Source organism: Merops nubicus, unplaced genomic scaffold, assembly GCF_000691845.1.
Source record: "Merops nubicus isolate BGI_N331 unplaced genomic scaffold, ASM69184v1 scaffold52915, whole genome shotgun sequence".
NCBI lineage: Eukaryota > Metazoa > Chordata > Aves > Coraciiformes > Meropidae > Merops > Merops nubicus.
In genome coordinates this window covers 10563-22028 of record NW_008610023.1, presented here as the reverse complement: position 1 = coordinate 22028, position 11466 = coordinate 10563, and the positions used below count along the sequence as shown (strand labels likewise).

General features: G+C 40.0%; 1 protein-coding gene across 1 annotated transcript in view; it reads right to left on the bottom strand.

Annotated features, from left to right (window-relative positions):
* Positions 1-9738: 9738 nt before the first annotated feature.
* Positions 9739-11466, bottom strand: part of IRAK1BP1 (interleukin-1 receptor-associated kinase 1 binding protein 1) — a gene marked incomplete at its 5' end in the record, with an annotated part of 5726 nt that continues 3998 nt past the window's right edge. Inside the window, 2 exons of the mRNA XM_008940743.1 lie at positions 9739-10057; positions 11076-11206. Of these exons, the coding sequence (XP_008938991.1) occupies positions 9787-10057; positions 11076-11206 (402 nt within the window). The remainder of the gene's footprint in view (positions 10058-11075; positions 11207-11466) is intronic.

The window sequence follows — 11466 nt, the reverse complement described above, 5'->3', positions numbered from 1 at the left end:
TCGGGTGAAGGCGTAGCTCGTTTCTCGCCGGTTTTCAGGTACTTCAGAGTATGTACGGAAGTGTTTTGACCCTGTGGGGTTCCGGCTTTGGTCCAGGCTGTCTCTGCTCAAAAAGCCTCTTTTAGCCTCGGGAGAGAGAGCCGCGGCGCCGTCAGGAGTTGTGTGGTCGGGTTGTGCAAATACGGTGTGTGAAGCGGTGGCGCGCCCGGGGGTCCCGTCCGGCTCTCCAGCCTGGCAGGCTGCTGATGGTGATTTTGCTGGAATGATATGAGACTCTGTCCCTTCCCCCTCACACCCCCCTCCCCCCCAATACATCTGGCTAGACAAGCACTTCAGATGTACAGCTACTCGTAATGTCTAAAATTAGGAGATGTTTTTTCGTTGCTGTTGGTTCTAAAGCAGGCAATGCAGAAGTGAAAAACCGTAGTTTCTGGTAACTGTTAATCACACGTGTGGATATTTTCCTATTCCTTACAGTATTATTTGGGCCTCCTTTATCATTATTTTGTCATCTCGACTACCTTCGCTAAGCAGTTTTCATAAATCTTACTGCCCACATACTCATGGTGCCTGTGGAACGAATGTCAAATCCTTTTCCAGTCCAATGATGGAACTGTGGCACATGTTATCATCTTGGTACGATGCTATGCATGCCTTCAATCTGAAAGGACAAATCCCTTACTTCCATAATATGTGCAATAATCACTGAATCCAAACAGATTTTTCTGGAGGCCATCAATCTGACGTGTCAGACGTTTAATACACTTAATTAGGTGATAAAGCAGTGCAATGAAGCACGGAGAGCAGCTTTTTATTGCAAATTGGACAACCACACAATTTCCCAGTTCCTTTTTTTTTTTTTCTTTTCTTTTTGTCTATTTTCAGGTGAAACAGATGTCTGTATAACTCTTCACCAGATTTTTGTTTTCTCTGTCTTGTGAAGCTGTCTGCTGTAGTCTTCTGTTAGTTTTTATAAATGCTCTTAAATTTATTGCAGTTTGGCAGTATTGCAGTAATTTACATGTGCTCTAGCTGTAACTGAAATGCGTGTGTACAGATTGTGCATTATCTCTTGAACCAAGTAAACAACCCGAAGGAAACCTTTAAGTACTACACAGCTAGTAAAGCTGGCAGCTACAATTTCTCTCTCCTTTTTATTTTGTTTCCTCTTTCCAGAGTAGAGACCAGGGAAGTGTCTTTGAAGAAGTTTCCTGCTGGAATGCCTCACATCAGTGCAGCTGCAGCTCTGCAGATCTGCGCGCTGCTCTCTGCGCTTCCTGCCCAGTATTTCATATCCCAGTGGTATGGAACTGACTCTGCTCAGCGAGTCCAAGTAACAGAAAGGTTGTAAGTCTCTCCTTCCCCAATGTATTTATTTATAAGAAAGTTCCCATTCTAATCCCCAATGAGGCTTTGTCCTGGAAAATTGGAGGGTGGGTGTGGGACACACTGGCTGTTCCTACGCGAAACCAACATTCAAATAAAAACTCAGACATCTCTGCGGCTTTATGTGGCTGTATTTAGTTGTTTAAAGGTGTCCTTCAAATGTGAATAACAACCATAATTTTCATCACATAAAAATCTATGTATAATCTGTGTAAATGCATGACTGTGCCTTAATCTTATTCTGCTTTTGGACATTCCAATACATGTTACTATAGGTTATGTCCCCTTTAAAGGGGGGAAATGGAATGTTTGATTAGTAAGACTATTTCTAGCTTTCCACTACCTTTTGACACTTACTGCTAAAATAGATTTTCTTGCATAGTATGACTCAATACAAAGTCTTAACCAGCAAAAAGTCATTCATACTAAATTACTTAGAGACATCTATGACTTAGTTTTGACCGTGCAGCCTGCATGGTGCATTGGTTGTGTGGCTCATCTGTGGAGCTCAAATACACCAAGTAATGAGAGGAAAAGATGGGTCTGATGAAAAAAAGAATTTAAGTCTGGCTTTGTGCATAAGGACCCAGATTTAAATAATTTTTGGGTTTTGTGGTATGAGTCAAGTAATAACTGTTTAGATTTATGTAAAAAAAATGCATAGACTGTTTAACAGTCTTTTGATTATGTGCACCATTTTTGGTATATCTCCTGCTCACTATTCTCAAGTAACAGTTGAAACTGCAGAATCTAATGCACTTTAGCAGTTCCTATGGTCTCAGCACAGAAAGCAAGCAACCTTGTCATGAAAAATGGCATTTTCCAAACTTTTCATATAGTTTACTGGTAGAAGTGATGACTGGAAGAGTATTCATTTGCAGTCTTTATACTAATTTCAAGGCGAACTTGTTCTTGGTCACTGACTTTTTCTTCCTGTTTGCTACAGAAGTGAATCCTTAAAGTTTAAATATTAAAAATACACATATAAAAATACTCGAGAAGGTTTTTAAAACAATGTGATGTTCATTTTTACTACTAAAGGATAATTGCCTCTTGGAGCAGCTTTACAAAATCTTGCTTGAGTCTGGATGCGTGGGCAGATCACTTAAAGCTGTGGCGATCAAAGACAAGGTAAGATGTTATGTCCTGTCTACACTTAAGAATAAATTTCTCTACTTAACAGGAAGGTAGGTGTGCTGTAGGGGGAAATCAGTAACAAAGAGGAAATGTCTCTCAATTGCTTGTTGAGACAGATTTGCGACTTTCTACTGGCTTTAAGAAAACCTTTTGCCTGTGTTCTACACAAACATGCAATTTGAACTCAATGCAAAACTAAACATAAATCATTGCAGTAATTCTATACATGTGATCTTCTACTTCAAATTTATCTGATTGTAAAGTGAGGACAATTAACTGTATTAATGATTCTAAGCACCTACATGTTCCTAGGATCAGGTCCTACAGCATTGAATGGACATGCTGTATATGGTAGTTCAAGAGAGGTTGAAACTGAATTAGAAAATACAGGTGGGAAATCTGTGAATTCAGGAAGAAGGGAAAACTTGATCATTGGACAAGTGGCAATGAGGTGGTATAGGAAAAGTAAAATTGCATCAATTTTCATATATATATATATATATATATACCATTTTAATTTAAGAAGACTGTTACTTGGACTTGTTTGGGGAGGTTAAAGGCCCTGTTTGTGTGACTTAATTCTTGTACAGTAGAATCACTCCGAAGGTTTTACCTTCTCTGGACCTTCAGAGACCCTTTTATTATCGATCCATGGACAATAGTCAAGGGTGTCAAGCCCTCTGAACCATGGAAGATTCAGACTTGGTTATGCCCCCAGGAAAACCTGGGGAGTGGTATATGAATGGAAAGAAAAACTGTCTATTCCTTAAGTTCACTGTACACTACTTTGCAACTTTGTGGAAAGCTCTAGGCATAACTAAAGATAAAGCCTTCCAAGACCTTTGATTATTTGTACTTAGTTGGGAGCTGCTTGTATCTTCTGAAATCTTATAATATGAAGAACTGGTTATCCTAAAAATATGGAGATATTTGAGAACTTCCAAACCTACTATATTAGCTGCTGTTTTCAACAGTGCAGTCTGGTAAGTCAGGACATTTGCCCATTCCTGTTTCTGTTAAAAGGTATTTTATTTGTCAACCTTAAATTTTCCTACAGATTTGAGCTAATCCAAGAGTTATAAAAAACCCCATTGTTTGTGCAGCTGCAGAACCCTCTTTCAGGGAACTTTCTTCCAGGCAGGATGAAGCGAGTCAGACTGAAAGGTCTTAGGTTAGACATTAGGAAAAAGTTCTTCGATATGAGGGTGATAGACCATAGGAATAGGTTGCCCAGACAGGAAGTGGAGGCACCCTCCCTGGAGACATTAAAGATCAGGCTGGATGAAGCTCTGAGTATCCTGATCTAGTTGGAGATGTCCCTGCTTATGGCGGGGAGGTTGGACTAGATGACCTTTGGAGGTCCCTTCCAGCCCAGACATTCTATGATTCTGTGAAAGAGGGAAGGTGTTGAACACCATAAGAGAGAATAGACAAAAAGAAGGAGACCAGGACAACCTACAGTTCTTTGGCACCAGCAGGTTGCTGACTGGTATGGGTGGAGAACGTTAACCCAAACACATCTGTTCATAGGCTGCTCCTCTTGCACTGCCAGCAGAGGGATATTTGAAAGCTCCCCCCAATAAATGTTCACTTTGCTCGTTGTTTCTTTACACTTTCTCTTTTTCACAATAGCAATGAAAAGCTCAAGCCATGCCACTTTTCTAAGGAGGTCTCTCCCCTGGTCCCCATCCTTTAAATTCAGATGAAACTCAGCCTAGAGCAGAAGAAAAAGTTACACTTGCTGCAGCCTTAACCTGGGACTCATCGCCAGACACTGTGTCCATATCAGTTTTCACCAATCTTCAAAGATTTTACAAAAGATAGTGAAGAATCACTCAGAGTTCAGAACAATATTCGTTCACCTGTATAAAACAAATGTTTCCTCTGATAAAAATAAAATTATTATGCAACTCTAGAATTACATATCCAGAGAAATTAGATTAATGGTCTTATTTTTTTTCCTGTTGGAATGAATTCCTTTGGCTTGTGTATTCCTTAAAAGTGGTTTTAATGGAAAACTCATCTGGGCTTCAAATTGCAAAGACTTTTATTTCAAAGGTTTTGCTGTATCCCTCAGCAAATTCAGACAAATGCTTAAGGTAGTAATAATTTATTAGTAGTAATATCTATAGTAATATAACCAATACTATCTATTATTATTATCTAAACTATAAAACAGAGGGCAAATTACCCTAAAACTGAGTTTCTAAAGAACTTGTTTGAATGTTGGTTTATTAATTTTACATTTTAGGAATTGGTACTATGGAGAAAAGAAAACTAAAAGTGGTGACAATGAAGCAGAAACCCATTCTTATTTTGGAGGTATTGGAGTCTTTGCAATGCTTTGGGAGTTTGCTTGTGATGTTGTTGTCTATAAGGTCTTCCATAGTGGATTTCTAGACTTGCTTTGTAAATGGTAGTTTGTGTGTTTTTGTGTTGCTTTTTCTTTTTTTTCTTTTCCCTGCTCTCTAAATATTATTGATAATGTTCAGTAAGCAAAACAGAAAACATACCATCCAAGACCTTCTCATGCTGTGTTGTGTAACTGTATCAATATGATATACTATATGTATGTGTCTATTTTATTGAAGAGATCTGAGTGTGCCCATTTTGTACTGATGTATGAAAGAGTGAGTGGCATAGCTTTCACTTGATTCAAATTAAGTGATTTAGGTCAACTTCTGAAAATGAAAAAGAAACAGTTGATCAGTCTGCTCCTATAAAAAAAAAATTCCCTGCGATCAGACTGAATAGAATATTGTGACCTAAACTGGAAAAAAAAATAATGACAAAATCAGCTACTACTTGTAAGCACTGTAAAACGTTATATGTGAAGCTTAAGTAACTGTCAGTATATACATGTGTTTTTGACTTCCAAAGCTCTGTTAAGACCCCGACATAATATCAAAGGCACAGAAATAGAAAAATGCCTCCTTGGTGGATGCTGCTTTGTCAAATATAGTAGTATTCTGGGAGAAAAAACAAAGTACCTCTCCCCTTGTTTGCTTCACCTATTAATCTAATTTTCAATTATCTTCTGGTAGAAGTCAGGAGAATTTCTGTTTCATTGTTTAATACGCTTGACTGAACTCTTATCCTTGCTAAGTCTCTTTCTTTGTTAAATTAGAATCAACTCACGTTCGCAGTCCAAAGCCTGAATATATTCAGTTCAGTGTGGGACAGGTAATAGTTCACAAAAGATTTGGCTATTCAGGAGTCATTGTGGGATGGGATGTGAAAGCTCACACTCCAGAGGAATGGCTGCCACACAAATATCCTCCAGCAAAACAGGTTTGAAAGTATTAAACTCTTGCTTTATTCATACAAACACAGAATACCTTGGGTTAAAAAGCCCTCAGAAACACTGTTACAGACAGACCTCCTGCCAGCCTAATGGGAGATGCTGAGAGTCTCCTGTGCCCTGTGCCCCTGAGCTGTACCTCCACGTCTCCTCTGCTGTTGTCATGGTAGAGCTTTGCTTTTGCACCACGGCTCAGCTAAGTGCTGCTGATCAGGGTTGTAGAGGACAAGCCTCTAATTAAAATGACTCACTTTTAACACATGGTGTTGTGTATAAAGTAGAAGTGTCAACTCATAATGTTTGAATGGATTTCTTGTGGTGCCTTAATAAAGTTGAGAGGCTGTCAAATCTTTGATCTGATCGTAACTGGTAACATCTTCATTGCACCTGAGAATTGCAAGTAGTCCCTTGCACCTAACCAGTTTCAGTTAGAAAACAATGTTTTGGGGCATCTGGACACTCAGAATGTAAATCTATTTAACAAACTATCTTTGTTAGAATTCTTGAAGCTTTTGAAATTCTCTAGCCTAAGTCCTTGTTGTATTTGAAAATCAGTTGCCAAATCTTTGTTGACAGTGCTGGTCTGGTAACACAGTGCTGTATGCTCTGTGCCTTGGCCACTGACATGCTGCTTAGGTGGCACACTAAGCATTCAGTCAAAGAGGACTGAAAATGAGAAAAAATGAGGAACTGCCTGTAGGAGAGAATTCATGTTCATCTGGGAGCAGACATTCAGACCCATTTTGTACATTTTGTTCCTTGCCTGCTGCAATTTTACCCACCCGCCACTCATCTTTGGCTTCTAAAGCACCTGCACCTTTGCTTTCTTTTCTCCTCTCAGAATTGGTGCCACCAACTGAACACTCGTGAATTTCCCATCAGGCATTCTGATTCTTTTTATGTGCTGGGGTTGCTTAACTTGCCCTTGCCTGTCACGCTACAGGCTTCAGCTTTGCAAAATGCATTCTGACTTTTACGAGGCAGCGGCTGAGCTCGGTCCTTGCAAGCCCCCTTGAAGATTAGCCAGGCTTCCAGCCCAACTTTTCCCTGCCTTCCTCTTTCAGTTCTTTACTAAACAGCCGAGCAGAGGCCACTGCCTGTCGCATTGATCAATACTAAGTGCTTCATAAACTCCACTTATCTGTCTGTATTCATCCATCACTTTTTTGTCTTTAGACTGTGGGTTACTTTGGGCAGGAATGTTTATGGACAGAAGTGAGCACGGTGGGACCCTGGCCTCTGATTTGTTTTCATAGGCACTGTAAAAATACCAGTAAGCCCCACTCCTCCTTTCTTGGCTGACAGATGTTTATATGTATGTAAAAGCTGCCTTAGTTCTGTCCAGGATTGGCAGCAACGTTGTCAGAGGAGGCATTATGTTCTGACTGTGCCTCTTTCTCCCTGATGTCCTCTGTTGCCACTTGTGAAGGAAGATGGGTGACTAAAATTGTTATGGGACCTATATACAAAAAGCAGGGATATTCTAAGTCATGTTTCTTGCAAAATGTATGGGAAAAAAGGTTAACTAAAAGCTTGACTCTTAAAACATGTTTCCGATATGCAAAGAACTTAATGTATTACAGTTTTGATTGCTTTATTTTTTACTTTCAAACTGCCTTTAGGAAGACCATAAAAACTAACTTGCTGTATGCATATATTGAGTGGGTTTGGGTTCTGTAAGACTAGTGAGAGTTAACTGATTATATAATATAATCTTTAGTCATCCTCTCCTCTTGAGACTATTTATTTTCCTTCTATTTTTACAGGCTCTAAAAGATACTCCTCACTATCGAATTCTAATTAACAAAGCAAATGGATTTGGCAAATCTACAGCTTACATTCCTGAGGAAGAGATAACAATTATCTTGGGATTAGAGGTAGTATTTATTTTTTTATTCAGTTGCAACTTGTTATCCTGTGCATTTAAAAGTTGTCTGACCTTTGACTTAAATGATACTATCCATCTATCTTGCAAAGTTAGTGAAACAAATAGAGAAAGCGGACAAAACAAATTACTGCTGTGCTCTCACGTCTGTGGTTTTTGGAAGGTGATAAATGACCAAACCCAGGTACTGCCTACTTCAGAGTGTCCAGCTGCCTACGTTTTTAAGTGCTTTAACAACTTAGACTTCTGTTATGTAGAGGCTGCTGCGGATGTGAACTTTTCTTTTAGAATTTCACTGACCTGTCAAAGCTGGATGAGTCATTTAATCTGTTTCTAGTGGGTCTAGCAAAGTATATTGGTTGCTCAATTCCACTCTGAAAAAATCTGCATTTCAAAGAGCTCCTGCTCAGCTGCTGCCCAGGCTGAATAATGTCTCCCTTTTTAACTGCAGAACTCTCTGGGAGCCAAAAATTCTGTTTAGTGTATCACAGTCTCGGTGGCTTTTGATTTCTACCTTATGCAAGGCGCACCTGACTCTTAAACTAGTCAGAGACTGATCCAAAAAGCGCCTTCAGGGGCGTGTGGCGCATACAGACGGGTTTCTGCAGGGGACCCAGCGCTGCCGCGGCTGCCGTCTGAGCGAGCGGATAGCGGCAGGGCTTGGATTTAAAATAACAGCAAGTGCCGAGCTGTTGATTTGAGAGGAGATGCTTGTATTTGGGAGAGGCCTTGGCTCCAGCCCTGGCTTGAGTTCAATCCACTGAATGCAATATAAAATGTTCTGACATGCCTGAATGCAGGAGCAGAGCTATGGTGTCCCAGGTAAGTGTCAGAAGTATTTAAAATTGGGTTCTGACCACTCTATCTCAAAAAAACCTTTCCTTATTGTCAGTCAGCTGGCTGAACTTTGGCTCCTTTGCTGGTCCATGGGGAGAAGCAGACACTTCTCCTTAAACATTTAACTTGTGTAAACGAACCTTTCAGGTATTGGGTTGCTTTATTCACCTGCATGACCCGCTAATTCTCCCCACAGACTACTGGGGGAACTGATGGTAACAAGCTCACAAAATCAGATATTTATTTGCAAGTTGTCTAGCTTGCAAATGGTGAGTCACACCTGTACCTCAAATTCAAAGGAATGTCTGTGAGAAAGCCACTCTTCTGATAACATAAGTTAGGTTAAGGTACACACAAAATCCCAATGAAAGTATCTCTATGTACATGCTATATTTAAAAACTAGGCTGGAGTTTTCAAAAGGTTAACTCTAGTAACTTCAATGATTCTTCTAAGTTTCAGTTTGTGTTTATTGCTAATTCTGGTGCTTATTCAACTTGAAACATTATTTTCTCAGGTGCATCACCCTGACATGAAAAACTATTTCAGCGGATATGATGGATCAAAATATATTATGCAGCCATGGTTGAAAAAAATCTATCCTCATGACTGAAGTGCTGAAGCATTTGTACATGTCATGTGCATCCAGGCCACCAATTTCTGAACTTGAACAAATAGACACCAGGATAAAACTAGTGTGTATTTTTTTCCCTGTGACAAAATAAACCATTCCTGAACCTGTTCTATGTTGTACTTTCCCTGTTGTTAGAAGTGAACACATGGCACGTTCAGTTTACCATGACCTGGGACAGGGACTGGTTGCATTCCAGCTTTGGGAGGAAAGGTTTCAGGAAGTACCAAAGGTTTTGCACATCAAATATCTTGCCTTTTTACAGGCAGAAGAGGAAGAAACTAGATAGTTAAGAACTGTACTTTCAGAATTAATCATAACTTTAATTTTAGGGGATAGGGCTAAGTAAAGGCCAAGAGGAACTGAAATATATCTGGGGAAGGCTGTAGCAAGCAAATCCTGCAATATTTTGACTGCTGTCTCTACAGAAGCATGCACTGAGCTGCTTTCAAATGATACATGCAAAGGATCAGCAAATCTACTTTTTTGTGCCTGGACAGGTATGTCAAGAAACCTTTGGCTCACTACTTGCTACCACGAGACTAAAATAAAACACAACAAGGAGAAAGCATAAGAATTTTATTATGAAAACGTGTAGGATTTGAAAGTTTCTAGAGCAGCTTTTTTCTTCTGTTTTCCTTCCCCTTTATCTCAAAGACAGCAAACACTCTGCAAGAAGCATAAGCAGTAGCGTTCTGGATTCTTTCCTGCAGAGTCAGTAAATCTGGGGAGTTTGTCAGAGGACCGTCTATGTGGCCTCCCCATTCTTTTGTTTCTTCTTCTCTTATTAGTAAGGGTTTTCCCAAGGACTGGCCAAACAGCTGACAGACTTCTTGAGCTTTCCGCCGTGTGTTTCCAACAGCAGCAACACATACTTGACGGCTGAGAGGTAGAAAAAGCAGCACAAAAACCACACAGGGACAACTGATACACAAGTATTCCTGCCAAGTTTTGGGGTGTTTTTTTTTGGTTTGGGCTGTTTGGGGTTTTTTAATGTCTTTTGTAGCTGCACCTTCCCCCAGCTTTTGGGTGACAGTTTAGGAGTCTGGGTGGTGTGTGCAGAGAAAATATCATCATCCTCATCAGCGACGACCAAGCACTTCTAACACCCATACGCTGCAGGCATCTGCGCTGTGAGGCGCAGAGCAAGAGCTCGACCCTCGCTCTGGGAACTGGGGTGGCCCAGCTGTCAGACATGCTGGCACCCATTTAACCTCACTGGCCTGGTGTCCAGAATCCTGCGCAGATTCCTTTGAGATACACTTCTGACATCTCCAGAACGGCCAGCAGCAGCTAGTGGAGCTTGCTTCTTCGACCAGGCATGATCCTTTTCTTTGATGAGGCAAAACCCAAACCAAGACTATACTTACCTCCCTCTGCCCCCACAACGCTAATGGGAGAAGCAGGACTTTGAATAGCTAACGTCTAAACTGCCAAGACCACGAGCTCCAGGTTTTGATGCTGAGTGAGCACCACACATGGTTCTTTTGAGACCACATCATTAGCCAAGAGTAATGGGAATTGGCAAGGGTACCGAGAATGATCAGCATCAGAGAGCACACTCCTACCTTCATGAATAAATACAAATTAAATCCACACTTGCTGATGTAATTGAAGTCAAATCCTGTTGACCCAATAACCACAGTGGATTACACTTCCAATGGAAATCAGGTTTTTATTACATGCTGCTTTTGCACAGGGATACTGTAGAATGGACAAGCTGGATCTTCCAGTATAAACGGCATTAATTTATATTTAAAAAAAATACTGAAATCTTTGAGCATAAAGTTTAATAGATATGGAGGAAACTACTTGCTCCTGTTACAAACAGTTTAAAATTATGTATTCATATTAACTTTTACCTGAGGCTGTAAATTTTGAGGCATGAGAGAGAACTTACCGAAGGGTGTCTACAGCTTCTGGTGTATGGTAGAAATGAGGTGGACCAATGGTAACAGAGGTTCCTAATTTTTCAATGAGCAGATTGCAAACACTCTGCATTTTTCCAAAATCACTGAATATAATACAGACCTGGGAGTGAACACAGACATCACAGAAGTGATTTTTTTTTTCATCTTCCCCTATGATTCAGCACTTCTATTTAAGTCAGTATAAAACCAGATATGTACAAATTAACTAAAGAAACTAGTCCTGTGTGTAACTCCAATATTTACTTACTTAGAACCCTTTTATATAGCTGTGGAGACTATTGTTAGATTTGCAACAGAACGAAGGTCATAAAATGGTTTAAAACTAATGATTAAGAAATGCTCTTTTGTGAGGAAGAACGG